Source organism: Podarcis vaucheri (genome assembly GCF_965113315.1).
Source record: "Podarcis vaucheri genome assembly, chromosome: 2".
NCBI classification, from domain to species: Eukaryota; Metazoa; Chordata; class Lepidosauria; order Squamata; family Lacertidae; genus Podarcis; species Podarcis vaucheri.
Genome location: NC_138760.1, coordinates 82,309,636 through 82,328,605, shown reverse-complemented (window position 1 = coordinate 82,328,605; position 18,970 = coordinate 82,309,636). Strand labels below are relative to the sequence as shown.

The 18,970-nt window shown below is 39.1% G+C and overlaps 1 protein-coding gene across 18 annotated transcripts in view; it reads right to left on the bottom strand.

Annotated features, from left to right (window-relative positions):
- Window positions 1–1,517: 1,517 nt before the first annotated feature.
- Window positions 1,518–18,970, bottom strand: part of ATP2B2 (ATPase plasma membrane Ca2+ transporting 2) — a 358,314-nt gene continuing 340,861 nt past the window's right edge. For 12 of the 18 annotated variants that reach the window (XM_082211876.1, XM_082211893.1, XM_082211891.1 and 9 more), the window contains one exon: window positions 1,518–2,041. In XM_082211876.1, the coding sequence (XP_082068002.1) occupies window positions 1,730–2,041 (312 nt within the window). In that variant the 3' untranslated portion in view covers window positions 1,518–1,729. Of the gene's footprint in view, window positions 2,042–5,978; window positions 6,035–10,718; window positions 10,891–17,184; window positions 17,234–18,970 lie in introns of all 18 variants that reach the window. The other 6 variants (XM_082211878.1, XM_082211883.1, XM_082211884.1 and 3 more) reach the window with 4 other exon arrangements.

Here is an 18,970-nt window from a genome sequence, read left to right as displayed (position 1 = left end):
CTTCTGGCATAATTGATCATATTAATCAAAATGTCTTTTGCACTGTACAAGTTTATGGAAAAGATCATTTGCTGAAAAGTCTTGAAGCAAACCTTGTATTAAATACAAAAGTCATTTATGAAAAATCTGTGACCCACAAAGTGCTTTGCATTCAAGTGGTTGACATAGCAATTATATAAGATTTTAAATTACCAGGGCTGTTACCATCTTGAAGAAAAAAGAAATCTCACCCAGAATATTGCAGTTGTTTACAATGGCTTTCAGTGTAGAAAGCACAATACAAGGGGAAAACAACATTAGTGGATTTGCTATAATATACTTTTGTGACTACAGGAAGACAAGCTTGGTTTAAAAATAATCACACAGAGCACATTTCAGTATACACTTCATAAAGTTTCATTCAGGTCTACATAGTGCAGAAATGATATTATTTTTCTTTTTAAATGTCAAAGCAACAAACCATAGTGGTTCTCATCCAAAATGCCAACAGCCCATATTTTTCAAGAAATAAATGACTAAATCTCTAATGGAATAGAATCCAGCACACAGTATTTAAACATTAGTTTGATCTTCATACAAAGCCAAATATAACTTATTTTTTAACTGATATTCAGAAACTCCACTGAGGTTTATTATAATCTTTAAAAAAAATATGTTTAAGAAGCCATTGCAATACACTTAAATAATGAAATGGCCTCATCATTAAGTATTGCATCAAAATAAGGTCAAATAATTCATTAAAAAAGAGAGAGCAAAAAACCTGATCATTTAAATGTGTATTTAAAACAAAGGAAGCCTTTCTGTTTCATCACCCTCTATATAGGATCACAATGCTACATCCAATATATTATATTTTGGCTTCTTTTGTTATTTGCTAGCAATATCTACATTATTTAACAAAAAAAGAAAAACCTATCAGGCAAAAATCTGATCACAGTTGTAATAAAACATCCAGGGTGCCATATTACAGAAATTTTCATTGAATTGAGCGATTTGAATATTATCTCGGCAGGAAGTGCTGTCTTAATCCTACAAATAGTTAAGGATATTATCTACAGTTCTGTAAACAAATTACATTCTTTATTTTTAGGACATAAATAAGTTAAAATATAGCAATTTGAGCAGAAAAAGGCAACATGCCAACAAAGAAACTTTATATATATATCTATATCTGTATATAGATATAAATATATATATGGATATATACACATATATAATTATATTATGTATATATTTATATATTTCTATATATAGTCTCATAAATGCTTATTTTAGGTTCCTCTGTCCAACTGGTGCAAATCTACTGTGCAAGTTAAGCTTTGCAACTTCAAAAAAATATTTAAATTAATCTATACAACTGAGTCCATGCCACACAAGCATTAAAAAACCCAAAAAAACTCACAGACCAGTGAATTGGATAAATAGCCTCAAAGAAGTCCTCTGCATTTCCTGCTTAAGGAATAAAAAGAAGGGAAGGTTGGAAGTGGGTAGTACATTCATGCAGGAGGGCATTTGTATTGTTTTTGTTTGTTTCTGCGGGGGGGGAGCAAGAGGGGAATATGTAAATCAGCCATATGTAAATCCCCCAAAACCATCATGATCAGTGGTTCGTTCTGTCCCCCCCTCTCTCAAAGTGAACAGGAGTTCAAACAGCTTCTCAGCCAGCATTGTTTATACATATCTCTCTATGTATATATTTATATTAATATTTTTGCAGTGACATTTTCAGCTAAAGTGATGTCTCCAGGCTATGGATCGGGCTTCCTGGACTAGAAGAGGTAGCTGATTTACTTGTATCAGTTGTAAGGTTTATTCCACTGTCGATAGCACTATTGTTCTTGTTCAGTGAAGACGGTGGACTTGGGTTTTGCTTGAGTGCAGGGTCTTCTTCTAGTTCTGTGTCATCAATGAGAGGGATATGGGGCTGGGAATCTTCTATCCTAAATTCAGGATGAGTCATAAAGTTGTGAATGGAGGTTCTAGATTCTGGTTTTTCTAACCCTTCATAGAGAGAGCTACGGAATGCCTTCACGACGCGGATCTGAGAGGAGGGAAAAGATAGAAAAGATGTCAGTGGTAACTGCTTTTTCAAAACATCTCATTATGATTTACATTTTTTTGTTTTGGTGAAAAAAATGTGGCATATGGTTAGGGCAGAGCAGGCAGCTGTAGTCCATAGTCTCTGGATGCTAAATGCATAAACAAGTGGCTCAGTTTTGTGCATTTTAGGTGTCTGAATCAACTGCAATGTTAAAACCATATGAGATTAAAGCCATCAGAACTGTTCGCAGAACTGATGGGAAGCATTGGTTAAAGAAAGCAAACATCCACTCATGTGATATTTCCCTAGTAAAAGACAAGCCATGTTAATCCAAATGCAAATGTAGAACCATGCATGTTGATAGTTTGCAGTGAATAATTAAGAAAGCTTTTAATTTATTCTTTAAAAAGTTTCATTTATATAGACAAAAAAAAAAAAACCAACACAAAACAAATTGTATGTCTCAAACGAGAAAGCACAAAACATAGACACAGTTGGATGGATGGATAGGTAGGTATGAGAGACAAACATAGGAGCCAAATGTAAGAACAGAGCATAGGTTTTTGAAAAAAGCAAGATCTAAATGAAGCAGCCAAAAGCACACACGCGCACACACACACACACAAAGCCAAGCAGACGAAATACTTAGGCAAAAACATGCTATACAGGAAAAAGTCACAGTAATCACATAAACACAGCTAATTGGCACACAACAACTACACTTGGAAGCCTGGATAATGTGAACATGTAATTGTTGATACAACTTTTATTTTTTCTTCATGCATATGTGAGGTAAACACTCGAGTATAGACCCACTGTTCTAGCCATTTGTTTTTAAAATAACTTATTAATAAACAATTAAGACTAGAAAATTATATAGTGATTATTGGGTTTCATATAATTGAATTACAAAAGTCCGATTCCTTCATTTTCTGTGGCTCACTTATGAACATCATTCATAAAGTTAAGTGCATAAGGTGGTACATTTTTATGCCTCATCTGCAGTACTTGATGTCCATTTAGTTATGTCAAGATATTTTCTTGCCTTTCCATCACTAAGCCATAAGAACATGGGAAAGCCAGGTACTTAATAGAAGTAATGTTCGGATGGCCCACCAATTAATTATGCCTGCACTGAGCTGCAGGAGCAGCAGGATGCATTGCTGAGTCAGCAAAGGACAAATAGTTCTCCGTGACCAGAAACAGGAGAGCATTCTAGATTCCTTCCAGAAGTGGCTTGCCTGGTGGTCTCTTGCCAAAGCAGAGGCTTCTACTATGTTATTAGTGAGAAAAGACAGGATTTCTTGAAGGAAAGAATTAGCAAGGAAAAAACAGAATGGCAAGTATGTGAATTGTTGGGAAATGTATTATGACTATAAATGAATTCTAGAGTTGTTGAGCTTTTTATTTTTCTCCTAATTATGAGTGAGGTATTAATGCTAGTCTGAATGAGGTACTAATGGCAAATGCATTGAGCAAGGGATGCTCACCTGGAAATGGGTGAAGAATTTTAAATCTCTGGGGCCTTTAGAAATGTTTGAGTGTTTTATTTGTTTTCCAACATTTGCACCCCACCGTTCTTCCATCATGAAAAAACAATCTGGCATGGATGCCTCAACCATCCATACACAAACCACCTTAGCTTTTGCAAAGCGGTAGTCTCATGTACCTTCTGACTACAGATTACACATATCCAACATGGTGCATGCTTGGTTCTGAACCACGATTTATCTCCTTTTATTATTCTTTGTGCTGGAGGTCTTGTGTCTTTAAATTGCATTTTATCATTCTACACTGTAAGTTGTCAATGTCATAGAGGGGAATTATATTACTACAGTAAATAAATAATGTGTGCCAGTTATGGTCCACAATAGATGGAAATGCTCGATTGGCAATTCTGTGAGATCTTGCCCAAATCTTAATGGAACCCACCATTGTTGCTGCTGCTTCAAGAGCACCACTGAATACCCCAGGTAGGGAGGCTTCAGCAGCAGGGCGGCAGTGGAAGGGGGGGGGGAAACCTATCCCTTTTGCCTCAGGTGGCAAAATGAGACACACAACCCCTGTGGGTACGAAGCCTGTTCTATCTTGCCCCTGCAGGCCCAGGTGGCTTCGGTGGCACAGAGGGCTGATTTCCAGCTCTGACTAGTTCACCAGCTCAGCCATTCCAGGATAGTGATAGTAAGGCAACAGTGATTCACTCTCTGGAACCTTCCCGTTTAGAATCTTACATTATGGGCTGTGACATGATATTCTGATATTTTATCTTTGCATGTGTCACCTACCGTGGGGGTTTGCAGCAAGGAGTTGGGTATACAATTTAAAAATAAATAAAAATACAGGATTGGACCAAGCATATATATATATATCTTGCATATATAGTGTTTTATAACTGGAGAGCCACTGTGAGTCAGGGTAGACAATACTGAACTAACTGGAGCAGGGGTTGGCAACCTAAGGCCCATGGGCCACAAGTGCCCCACGGGGGTTGTTTAAATGGACCACAAGCCGCCTCCAAACTGAGCTGCCTGCTTGGTGAGTCCCCATGCACTGTGCTAAACCAGCACAGCGTGGCGCAGGGACTCGTTTTGTGGCTCCAGAAATCGCGACGACACACTGAAAATCGTGTCTGCGTAGATGCTGGAAATCACATCTGTGCATACACAGATGCTGGAAATCATGAGCACGAGTGTTCATACACACTCACAATTTGGCCCATGGAGGGAATCTCTGCTGGTGTGAACTGGCCCAGGCAAGGTAAACCTTGCCGACCCCTGAACTAGAGCAACCACATGACTTTGTTATAAGACAATTTCCTATGTAGCCATTTACCAAAGTAGTCCTTCTCCTCAGAAGTAATATGCATGTGTCTAAATATGCAGTGTGATCAACAATCTCTTCAAGTAGGAGATACTTATAGGCATCAGCATGAACCTAGCCTGTTTCCGAATAATTTGAGATTCTGACCTGAGAACTTTTAAAAGAAGGACACATTAGAAAAAATATTTTATGCGCTAGTGCCATACTTCTGAACTCCTTTGTGAGCTGGGTGGGATGTGGGTGGGGAGGTTTAGTGAATCTGCAGGAGTCCTTCTAAGGAAGGGTAACTCACAAAATTCTGTTGCATGCTGTTGATCATTGGCCATGCTGGCTGGGGCTTATGGTAGTTGGAAACTAACTAACAATATCTAGAGGGTCACTTTATAATTAGGGTCTCCTGAAGTTATATTAAAAGGAAGAAAATAGTTATATAGCTATATAGTTTAATTAGCTCATTAAACTGAGAGTTGCGAGGATTAAAGATGTAGACTTTTGGGCTATTTCCTTATATAGGCAGGTTTTAATGACACTCATATAAGATCGTATGTGTGCTTGCTTTCCATGTACATGTGGGGACATACCAGAAATAGATATCAACTACATGGCGATCATGTAATGGACAGTGTTCATGAAACGGACAATGTCAAGAGATGATAAACGATGATGTACAGCTCTCTTTTCTCACAGGAATGGAGACAACAGGAAAAAATGAACTGCTCTTAACACGGGATTACGGGTGGGGTTAAGGACAACACTTCAGGACATTTTGACATGGCTTTTAAGTTTCCACTTCTTTCTTCTCTGCTGCTGTAATAAAAAGTGCTTCAATTTTGCCCCACACTGAAAGTGAGACATAGATATTTGCATCCAGCAAAGAAAAGATAAATACAATTTTTAGATACTGCAGATTTTTAACTCTACTGAAGAACAAAACACCACCCTGATAGAATATCACTCCTAAGTACAATGCCATTTAAATATGCAGGACCAGTTTTCAGATGTACTACAGTAGGTAGCATATGAGCTTATACTCGAATGTTTACCTGGCTTCATATAAGCCAAGTATCTTGAGTTTGGTTCACATTCATTGTCAGGCTCAAGGTTAAAGACTCACAACCTCTTTTTATTTCACTCTCTCCTGCTGAACCCTTTTGTCCAGTGATCTCTAGCCCTCTGGGAAAACAAACACATTTAATATTCAGAAAGTAGAGAGTTGGGCACTACAAAAGCAAATATTGCAATTTTACTGAAAGGACAGTAAGGCGGTTAGTTTATAAATGTAAACATGAAGTCCGTTTTGCCAAGAGATGCCAACTCTTAGGTTTAACTGCTTCTATTTTAGTTAAGGATGTGGTTGTGCAAAAGCAAGTCTGCAGTCAGACTTCCCTTCATTTTGAAATACGTTCAGAGCACTGAAAATATTCAGGGCCATTTCACCCTCAATGGCACATCAGCAAGAGGACTTTGAGAGTACAGTAATGTACATGGGATGTTTTCATGAACTGGCATCACTGTGCAGGTTGTGAGTTTAAAGCTACAGCAACATTTTCAAGCCAATACACCACAGCAATGGCATGAGCATTGTATGGAAGTAGTAGTTCAGACAAGTGCCATTTATATAGAAAAATAATCCTTCTACTCTCAACATATTTCAAAAAGAATGAAAAAACAATGCAGAATGCATAATCATTGTTTGCTAGCAACTTCATGGGAAACAATGAATTGTACATTACTTAGTGATAGGATGGGGTCCATTCACAGACTCACTAACCCAGTGTTGTTGGTTTTTTTTACATGCAGTGGGGATCCTAAGATGTTGCACACTCACACCCACAGAATGTGGCATTGCTTGGTGTGGTAAAAGACCCCTGGACAGTTTAGTCTAGTCAAAATCAGCTATGGGGTGTGGCGCTCAACTCCGCTTTCAGGCCAAGGGAGCTGGTGTTTATCCGCAGACAGCTTTCCGGGTCATGTGGCCAGCATGTTTAAACCGCTTCTGGCATAATGGGACACTGTGACAGAAGCCAGAGCACACGGTGTGTGTAAAGGTACATCAATAGCATCTATACTCAATTCCTAAACCCCTTTCCTCCCTCCTAAAAGAAAAAAAGTGTGGGAGCAAAATGATACTGGGATGAGATATACAAACTGTAGAGGGTCTGTGGGTCAGTGTCCCATAATGTTATCGTCTTCTTTTTAATGCTAGAAGGCCTATCAAGAGAAATAGAAGCTCTCTCCTTTTTCTCCGTGGCTGAAGATTGTTTTCAAAACAAAAATAAAAAATAAAAAACCCTGCATCTTAGCTAATGGAGTTTAAAATTTAGCAGTATATTTGAAGCCTATCCAACCCCAAAAAGCAACATCATTGCAATATTCAGTTTATAGTATCACACATCGGTATGGCTTTGCACAACCAACAACCTAACCAAAATATTTTACAGGAAATGTGACTCCAAATCTAATTTTGAAAATGTAGCATTATAATATATATAGTGATACCTCTTAGCTAAAATTTTAAAACTAAAGCAGCAGCATGTTATCTTTTAATATGTTAGAACAGAAGGATAAAGGAGATTAAATGACAGGTGGAAGAAAAATGTGCAACTTTTACATGCTCCGAGTCTGCAAGTAGAGTTAGCTTCCAATGCCAGCTACAGCAGGAGTATCAATTGCAATGGCATTAGCATAGAAAGATGGCATATGCAGTTCTTTGGTTTTCATATCCTATATACTGGTTCCTGCCTGCTTTTTAAAGTTACTGGAACATATGACCAGCTAGTTGCATAGGAAGGTTTGCTGATATTCAACTACAGCAGCCCACTTGCATGACAGACTTCTATTCACACAAACGGGACTCATCCTCTCTCTCCTTCTTGCCAGAGAGTTGCAGACCCCACCTCCCCAGAGAAGAATGGGGCTGGGGCTGCAGAAAAGCAGAGAAAGGAAAAGTGAAGCTGCACGTGGTGGTGTGAATTTGGGTCTTGCCCAATATTTTTTAGTGCAATCTGGTTTTAAAAAAGTCAAAGGCTCTAACATGCATGCATAACTATTTCATTTTTACCTCAAAACTCTTTATAAATGTTTAAATGGTTTAAACAGCCTTTTAAAAATGTAGTTACCGTATTTTTCGCTCTATAAGACGCACCAGACCACAAGACGCACCTAGTTTTTGGAGGAGGAAAACAAGAAAAAAAATATTCTGAATCCCAGAAGCCAGAACAGCAAGAGGGATCGCTGCGCAGTGAAAGCAGCAATCCCTCTTGCTGTTCTGGCTTCTGGGATAGCTGTGCAGCCTGCATTCGCTCCATAAGACGCACACACATTTCCCCTTAATTTTTAGGAGGGAAAAAGTGAGTCTTATAGAGCAAAAAATATGGTAAATGCAATTGCAGAAAAATAGTAACCATGGGATAACAACTTTCATGTGACTATGCATGCACATTTTATACTTGTTCAGCTACCACAGATAATGTGAAAGCAATAGCTGGCAAGGGAAGCAATCTTATTGTAACTTGAGTAGTTTTGTTAAAGGCACATATTTACCAAATTAATATTATCAGTGGTTGCCCACTTGTGGCAACTCTCCCAGAGAGGCACACCCTGTATAGGAAAGTCTTTTAATGTGCAATGTTTTCTTATGCTTTTATATATGTTGGAAGTCACCCAGAATGACTGGGGCAACCAAGTCAGATGGGCGGGCTACAAACGATAAAATTATTATTATCTTTCTATATATTTTAGGTGCCAGGCAAATACTTTCCTCTTTACCTGTTCTTTTGACTTAATTTGAAATGTGGCATTGTGGCCTCCTTTTGGGGGGGTGAGAGCTTTAAGTTCTGCGTGTGTAGCTGTGTTTTTAGGTTTTTAATTGCTTTTAATGTATGTTGCTGAAAGTCTCTGTCAGGATAAAGGTAGGTCATAAATATATAATAAAATAATAATAACAGATTTAAATAAAATAATAATGATGATGCTGTAATGGGTTTGAAGTGTTTGATTTGTGTTTATGTGTAAAGCCTGTATCAGACCTTGAAAATGTGATCAAGATCCATGTGTATTGGATTGTGTGTGTGAACCCACTTCTGACACCAGTGTCACACTTCTGACACCAGTGTTACAAGATTCCAGGGCCCCCTGGGGGGTGACTCAGGACCGCGTTTCCGTTGGGAGTTCAGACACAGCAGAGGCTGTCGTGTTTTAAGATACTGTATATGATTTTACACATATATACAACATTTAGCCTTCGATGGAGGGGGTGCACAGCAGCAGCACCTCAAAATGCCACCTTATCCTTACGGCAGAATCACTAGCCTCCTTTCTGTTCTGCAGGCTAGCTTGGTCTCCAGGGCACATGCACACATAGTTCCTTGTCTGCTTCCTTGTACCATCTTTTAATGGTTTATGTTTTATTGTGTTTTTAATATTTTGTGGGGAGCTACCCAGTCAGATGGGCAGAATATAAATAATGAAATTATTTATTACTATTATTATTTTTATTATTTCTACTAATTTATTTGCCGCCTTACTCATTCACATTCCAATGGCTAGAACTTTTGATGCGCTGAAGTACTAATGGTTAATTCTCCAAGGCTCACCTATGAAAGGAGTTTGTTTGACTTCATCAACACTAGTTGATTGACTAGGATTAAAGGCTGGTATACACTTAGGATGTTTACCTAGGTTAATTAACTCTTCAAATGCTAATTGCTGGTGCTCGGAAGTAGGTCCACACACACATCTTTCAATACACATGAATCTTGATTACATTCTCAAGGTCTGATAGAAATCTTTACACATAAAAACTAATTAAACCCTTCAAACACCTCACATTACTTGGTTATAATACACACTGAGACTGTCTTATAACACATCCCAGATATAACAAACAAGTTCTAATTAAATCCTAATATTTACTAAACCTAAATATTTAGCATCTATTATGTTACTCTTCACTGATGGAATACATTTAGGGATGGTGCACACATAGAAAATTCTTAAGTTGGTTGTTGATTATTTATACTTTTTTTACAGGCTATAATGTTTCCTATTTATTTGAATAGGATTGTATCCAAAGATGGAAGCCTCTTTGATCTAACAATAGCTTTCATCCTCAGAAAGGAGAATTAAGTGTATGTTCACCCTCCTCCCTGCAGTCCCCATCCCCCATAAAAATTTCCCCAGGGAGTTTGGGGAACTTTGGAATAGTGTCTTTGTTTGGGGCGGGTGTTGCAGGGGTGGATGGCAAGAATAGTCTCCTTCCCTGTTCCACTGATAAGAGCCTCCACTGGACCAAAGAGTCTTTCGTCAGTGGAGGCACAACACTGGACACAACCGGAAGTATACTAGGCATTCAGTAGTGAACTGCATAGATAACAGTATTAAAGAAATGGGCGTGATAATAGATTTAATAGTACAAATTACTATCTCAGAGCATGTGTGAGAACAATCCTGCTTTATGTGTTTTCAAGTGTAGTCCTACTACATAAAATCTAGTCCAATATTTTATAAAGCAAAGCAGCCTTGGAAAGATGAGTCAACAGGAGATGTAGTTTACAATCTAAGAAGAAATGTGAACATGTGAACTGTTCAGAGGAGATTTCTGATATAGAGATATTTTCATAAAAGAAGAAATTGGTATTCATTCCATAGGAGGTAGCTTTATAGAGGCACACCCTATTTCTGAAAATGGAGACCTGTAAGGAAAAGTGCCACTGTGGTGTGCCAATATTTCAACTATATGACTTATTCTGGAATATAAGAGGTGGGAAAGGGACATAATCTTGAATGGCCCAGTCTTGAATGACTGCTAGATAAGTTGGCATCTCTGTAATCAGATGCATTAAGAATACACACTCACGCCCAGCCGCCGCAGCAGTTGTGCTGGTAGGAGAGGAAAGAGCATTGGATAACGAAACGTGGCTAGGGCTAGAAATATTGGTTACATCCTGGTTCTGGCTTGTGACGGAGGATTGTCTCCTGAGAGCCCCCTGAAAGGAAGTGCCACTCTTGAAAGTATTGACTACTTCGATCTGTAATGGAGGAAAGAATGAGACAAGTTGCTTGACGAACGGACAGAGCTTTGCAACCCACAGGAACAATATTTTCTAGTCAAGTTCAGCTGCTTATACAAATAGTGCTTCCATTTTCAAGGTCAGAATAAAACAAGCCCCTTTTAAAATTTAGAATAGACAGGCAGGTTCTGTACAGAACAACGTTAGGCAGCACAACTGACAGTTTGCCAACTCATTTCATGGTAGTTAGAAGAAAAACTGTTATGTATACATTTGTGTTATTATTGGGCTTTAACAATAAATTAATTTCAGACATTACTATGGAGTTCATCTGCAGATAGTCATTACCCTTGTATCTATTACCATGTAGATTTTCTTCAAAAAGTAGGACAGGGAAGAAATTCAGACACATCCAATCTCATTTAAAAAACAAATTCTACCTATGCATGTCTATTCAGAGAAAAGCACCATTCAGTTCAACTGGGCTTAGCCCCTGATAAGTGTGTATAGGATTGCAGCCTGAAATAATAGTACTGAATAATAAATGCCATATGAACCACTTTTCTGACCATTTCAGATTCATAATAGTCAAAAGGTAAACTGAAGACTTCTTATGAACTTGAACCACATTAAAATTACCTCATTCTTTTTTTATCATTCACCAACAGTGATTCTGATTATGAAAGCTGCACAGTGAAATAGCTTTCCATTTACAAATAATTTACTAATTCATTGTATTGGGTACACCTGTACATTTTGGAGCCAAGTAGAAGATTCAAATTGCATCCACCCAGGTTGAAAATATCCTTTTTTACCCAGGATCTTTCTTCTGAGGCACCTGCCGCACAGGACCTGATGGCAGGGCAGAGTATGAACCAGGAAGTCTCTTGTTTTCATATCACCTCTGCCCTGAACACACTGGGTACTTTACTCAAGCCATTCCTTCTCAGCCTCAATTGCTCCATGGAGGAAAACACTGACTTACCTGAAAGGTCTGTTGCAAAGATTACAACCAGATAAGTAACACATTAAGCACTTTGAACATTTGAAAGTGCAATACAAATGTTAGGTGGTATTATACTGCTACACATTATGTTGCTAGGAAAACAAATATGGATATTAGATGTATTAGATATGAAAGCAAAGCTCGACAGGCTAAGTTAGGCTTCAAGAGTTCATAATGCAAACCTTGCCAAAAAAAGTAATAATCCTTGAAATACTCTTCTGTATCAATTAAAATACTTCGGGATGATATTACACAATTATATTGAAGAAGCTGCAGGGGGTGGAGAGGAAATCCACTCCCTGCAGAAGACCCCTGGGTCCAGAAACAGGCTCCTCACCACAAGCAATTTTTGCCCCGCAACCTTTAAACAGGCTATGCAGGGGATATGCTGACTACTAGAAATGATCCTCTTACTCCAAGCCCACCCCACAATAGCTTTTTCCTCCTGGGAGGCCAGTTTAACCTCAGCATCTTCTCACAGTCTGGAGAGAGCTGTCCTGGCTGTATGAAGCGGTCATTTGACAGCCAGGGATGTGGGATTCTAAGACCCATCCAAATTCAGAATGTACTGAAAACAAGCAGAATCATTTCCTGATTTTAGGGGAAATGGCTTAGCTTATTTCTGAATCATTACAACACAAGCCATGGGTAGGTCACCCATCTCTAGCTGATAAATTTCTTCTCATAAATATTTTGTCACAGACATTTTGGCAAATATACAATTACACACACACACACACACACACACACACACACACAGACTTGTGATTGCCATTAAGGGTTATGGTAGTGAAGTGGAGATTCCACTGTGCCTACTGCAAAAACATTTGTAATATAACGGAAAGCACAATACTGGTGTTTTTAGACTAGGACACCTTAGGATGAATATGTTTACATATGTCTCAGTAAGACACAAATGTATCACAAAATACTGATCAAGGTATCACAAAGATACCTAGTATTAATATGAATGTCACATTTGATGCTTTAACAGGGGCTGAAACATCTTTCTTTTGCACACCTGCTCAAAGCTATGTTTCTTCATCTTTGGGCTCATAGGAAATGTTAGGCTCATGGGATCAGGGCAAACAGAGCCTTGCTTACAGAATACTGTGCAGAGCTGAACATTCAAGGTATGATGTACACCTGTGTGAGCACCTTACTTGGGACATTTGTGATCGTCACTAAGAAGCAGTTAGGGAGATCCACAAGTAGCAGAATGCATCTTTGTGTGCATTACTTGCTGGAACAAAAACCACATTCGTTTAATGTGCATTAAAATGCACATAAGAACATCAAAGCTATCTATTAAAACTGGATTTCTCCTCATCCACATTCTGGAGCAATATAAATAACTTTTAAAGCACAAGTAGAGTGGAGCTGTGTCTGGACACGGATATGTCCATTATGGCATGCCCAGTACATTTTTAAACTTCTATTCTTTCAACAGTAAATATCCATTCCTATGCCACAAACCTACTGCTTTATCCTAATCTTTAAAATCTCCCTTCCATTTCAAAATAACTTTGCCATTCAGCATTTAAGTTTCTGTTCAAGAAACATAAGTCTAAGCTCCTTTGGACATGTAGCTATGTGAATTCATCCCAATATTTACTTATTAATAGGGCAGGTTGTCACATGATCCGGCACATGGTTCTGGAGAAGCCATGCTGTATTTCATTTGGTAGACCATCGTGAACTGTTATATCCTGGGCACAACAATTCTATCTGGTCAAGGAATGGACAACTGAAAGTGAATGAACCACAAATCCAAAGCCTTGATGGAGTCACACCAGCAAGCATACAGCATTGCTTAAAATTTTATAAACTGCATGTTTTGATTCTTTGAAAGTCACTTTGAGATCATCAGGGGGTTTGGACTGGGTGTTCATCAGTATGCAGATGACACCCAGCTCTACCTCTCCTTTAAATCAGAACCAGTGAAGGCGGTGAAGGTCCTGTGTGAGTGCCTGGAGGCGGTTGGAGGATGGATGGCAGCTAACAGATTGAGGTTGAACCCTGACAAGACAGAAGTACTGTTTTGGGGGGACAGGGAGGGGTTGGTGTGGGGGATTCCCTGGTCTTGAATGGGGTAACTGTGCCCCTGAAGGACCAGGTGCGCAGCCTGGGAGTCATTTTGGACTCACAGCTGTCCATGGAGGCGCAGGTTAACTCTGTGTCCAGGGAAGCTGTCTACCAACTCCACCTGGTACGCAGGCTAGAGTACTGTCTCGCCAGAGTGGTGCATGCTCTAGTTGTCTCATGCTTGGACTACTGCAATGCGCTCTACGTGGGGCTACCTTTGAAGGTGACCCGGAAACTGCAATTAATCCAGAATGCGGCAGCTAGACTGGTGACTGGGAGTGGCCGCCGGGACCACATAACACCGGTTCTGAGAGATCTGCATTGGCTCCCAGTACGTTTCCGAGCACGATTCAAAGTGTTGGTGGTGACCTTTAAAGCCCTAAACGGCCTCGGTGCTGTATACCTGAAGGAGCGTCTCCACCCCCATCATTCAGCCCGGACACTGAGATCCAGCGCCGAGGGCCTTCTGGCGGTTCCCTCATTGCGAGAAGTGCGGCTACAGGGAACCAGACAGAGGGCCTTCTCGGTAGTGGCGCCCGCCCTGTGGAACGGCTTCCCATCAGATGTCAAAGAGATAAATAATTACCTGACATTCAGAAGACATCTTAAGGCAGCCCTGTTCAGGGAAGTTTTTAATATGTAACACTGTACTGTTTTTAACACTGATTGGGAGCCGCCCAGAGTGGCTGGGGAAACTCAGCCAGATGGGCGGGGTATAAATAAATTATTATTATTATTATTATTATTATTATTATTATTATTATTATTAGAAAATGCAGTATATATACAAACTTACTATAGCTTTGGACCCAGATTCTTCACTACCTAACAGACCACAGTGTCTCTTTGGCAAATTTGCCAAAGGCTCATAAATTGCTGAACAGCATTCACTAAGAATCTATTTTGACTACAATAAATTGCATTCTTAATATTAAGGGGCACTTACTTACTTGACTAAATTAATCCTTTTAAGTAGAATTGAATACAAATCCTGGCTTGAAATATTCTAATGCAATCCTAAGCACTCTCCAACAGGGACAATTCAGCAAGCTTTCTAGAGTCCCTGCTAAGAGACTATCATGTATGTGCCATTGTGGAAATCTAGTCAATCAATTTTACATGCTCTTCAATCATATTATAAAAGAGGTCTGTACTAAGACTAAAAAACAAACAAAAACCAAGTTCAAGTAAATATGGAAAGATCAGTATTTACTGTCCATAACAGCACTAAGATTTCACAGATGTATTTGTACCTAAACATCCCAACTTGCTGAATAATTAGTGGAAAATTAGACAAGCCTAACAATGGGTATTCTGAAGGCAGAGCAAGTTTAAAGTTTGCCTTCTGTGTGAAAGCAGTAGAGATACTATAAAAAGTTATCACCCGTTCTGTGTTGAAGAAGAAAGAACTGAAGTCAAACCAGGAAACATTTTAAAGGAAACTGGATATTATATTCATTTATATTATAGTAGTAACCTGGGTGAGTAGAATTTTGCTAAAAGCCCTTGTACCTCTTCAAAAGAGAAAATTTAATTTTCCCCTCCCCTTCAGCTATTGCACTAAATTCTTAAAATGCCATTCAAGACTACTTTGGTGATGAAAGTTGCAGTTTATTACTCTAATATGGCAACTTGATAAATCAATCTTGCCAAATAGGCAAGAAAATTGAGTAATCTGAAGTTTCCCCCCTCCCGTCTCCTAGTTTGTGCCTTAAAGTTACTAATTTGTTCCATATGTAGATACAGGAAAAGCTGGTAGAAAATGCTGATTCTGCTGCAACATGAAACTATGGTTCCTCACTATATGAGCCTTGGGTTTGTGTGCTCCTCCTTTACATCTTTTGTGTGCCAAAGGCAAAGACTGAGAGCCTCCACTTTTACTTTTAAACTAAAAGCAGTTCTATCCAAATTTGAGCAGCTATGGTTTGTAAGGACAATTCAGAATCAAACCTTGTCTTGTTCTCACTAGCCATCATTTAAGCAAATCAGTTTTCTAAGCCTGATATGAAGAGCACACAACCAGAGGCACTCAAGTAAAGTGTTATTTCACATTGCAGGAAAACATGGTTTCTCACTACATCTGAACTCAGTCATGATCTAATCTCTTAGCTAACAATATTGTTATTCAAATTGGAATATGACAGAGGCTGCTGTTTACAAAGTTTAAACAGATGAACAAATAAAATCCAAGCGCAAGATCTGTCACAGACTTTAGCTTTAACCCACATCTCCTGTTTTTGTCTCCTCCTATTCAAAGTGTGTGTGTGTGTACACGTGTGCGTGCGTGCGTGCATGCATGCATACATGAGAGAGGGAGAGAATTTCCTGGGAATGTGTTGAGATATGGTGGTGGTGTTGTCATTTCAATTCCTATAATGCAAGACAGGAGGGGGGAAAGGGTCTGAATATTGACATGCAGGACTCCTTTATTGTCTCTCCTGTAAGGGTACACAGAAGAGGGAGAGAACAGAGACTCCACCTTGATGTAAACCAGAGGGTTGGGGGTTTACCTCTTCAAGTTCCATCTTTCCCCACAGAGGGGGGACGGTTGGGGAATAAGTGGCCAGTTGATACACACTAGATGCACACATTGAGTGAAAAAATCAAAGAGTTGGAAAAGGTGCTCCAATCACCCTCCCCGTGTTTCTAGAAGTGTATAATGCATTGGAGGATTTCTATCATTCCGCCATTCATGAGGAAGCCTATCAACCTAATCTTCACAGAAATCCTTTGTTTGACTATTTCCTGTAAAATTCAGTAGAGATGTACTAATTCATTTGGGTATTCTGCTTATCTGAACTGCGGCATCCGGATGCACCATCCTGACAGTAACTGCCCAGCAGTAATTCTTTTACTAATCTGAACTTCCCAAACATCATGGGAACTCTCCAGTGGATATATTGGAGCCGCCTGCAAAACTCTTTCTGAATTAATGGCTTGTTGATGTCAAATGAACACGTGATGGAGGCATGGAGCGGGGCAGTCACAGACTCCAACTGGCAGGGAACGTAAGCCTTTCACAATAATCTACTTCTAAGCAGAAAGGAAAGTGAACAGTGTTGGTTAGCAAGAAAACATCATTATGGTTTATTTTGGTTTAAACAGTAAACAACAAGAATTTTCCATGGATCATGAAGATAAAAGTATATAGAACTAAAGGATATTTCTCAATCTACAAGAGGAACTAAGAGCAGCTTTTGCTCTTTGTTGTTTACACTCACCACAACCAGAAAGACATCCTGACAGAAATGTCAACAGACAATACTCCTCCTACAGCCACCAGGAAGAAAATAATTCACATTTAGAGGATTACTTAGGGCTGATAATAGCCCCCCACTTGGGCATATAATTAAATATTTTTCTTTCTCGGAGAGTAATCCCAAATCACTACTCTAACCCAAGTGAGCAGATCTTCATATAATTATTTACACAGTGAAAAATGTAAATTTATCCAGCTCTATGGTCTACCCCCATTCACCCAATCCCACCGCTTCCTTTTCCATTCTTTTTTATTTCTTTACAAAACTTTACAAAAATCAAAAGGGATAATAGAAATTTTTCTCTTGCACTAAAAACATTCACAGCCCCCCCCAAAAAACACACCACCTTCTGCTTTAGAAAATTAACTAGCATTTGCTTTAATAGAACCACATTGCTTTAAAAATCTGATTGTAAAAATAAACTTTCCAAGATGGATTAATTTTACCCTCGAAGTGCCTTGACCTTACAAAGCAGTATTTTCATTTTCTTCTACTCCATTGCATTATAGGGAGCACATCTTTTCAAAGCTTTGACTAAAATAGTCCTTCCAGAAACTGACTATTTTTAGTACTACCTTCACACTTTACTGCAGTGACAAACACCCCTATTCAGAGAGCAGAAAAAAGAAACCCACATGATTTAAACATTTTTTAGTAAACAAATTTTGTTGCAAATTTTAATAAATCTGCTTCCATCTTTTTCTTCTACTGACTTGGATATATTTATCATGCATAGCCTTTTCCTCATATTATAGTAAAACAATTAAATATTTTTTTTACAAGCAGAAAAAGGTAGAATCCTGGTGCCATGCCCAACTTCTCTAATTAAAAACAAATGCAGTAATACAACATATGGAAAAACTTTTTTTAGCTTCTAGCTCTCAAGGTTTTGCTGACAAGATAAAGAACAAGGTTAACCCTATTTCAAGTTTATCACAGACATCTATGTGTGTGTGTGTGTAAGGTAAAGGTAAATGGACTCCTGACCATTAGGTCCCGTCAGGGACGACTCTGGAGTTGCGGCGCTCATCTTGCTTTATTGGCCGAGGGAGCCGGCATACAGCTTCCGGGTCATGTGGTCAGCATGACTAAGCCGCTTCTGGCGAACCAGATCAGTGCACGGAAATGCACTTTACCTTCCCGCCAGAGCGGTACCTATTTATCTACTTGCACTTTGACGTGCTTTCAAACTGCTAGGTTGGCAGGAGCAGGGACCAAGCAACGGGAGCTCACCCCGTCATGGGGATTTGAACTGCCAACCTTCTGATCAGCAAGCCCTAGGCTCTGTGGTTTAGACCACAGCACCACCCGCGTCCCATATATATATATACGTATATATATTCAAATATCAATTTTTGATGGTGCGAAACAAAGGATTCATTAGTTTCAAAAAGACTCATGCAAAACTCCTGGGAAACAATACAAGATTATCCTATTTTTTAATGAATGAATACAGTAACAGAGATAGTGCAACACAGAAATGTTTGATGTATCACAGTAGCTTCTAGGTGTAATGCAAAGTTACAGAGCTAAGTATGCTGTTTATATTGCAAGCTTGCATATATTTCTTTCAGAATTTGCTAGTTTACTTGTTTATAACTTGTAGGCTAAGGAAACATTCTTTCTGTGCTTTATACTTTCTATTCTCTTTCCAAGCCCACAGACACAGGTGAAGGGGGACTGCTGCCCACATCCGAAGAGTATAGGGGCCACTAGGACAACACCAAACGAGCTGTAATCCCCCTAT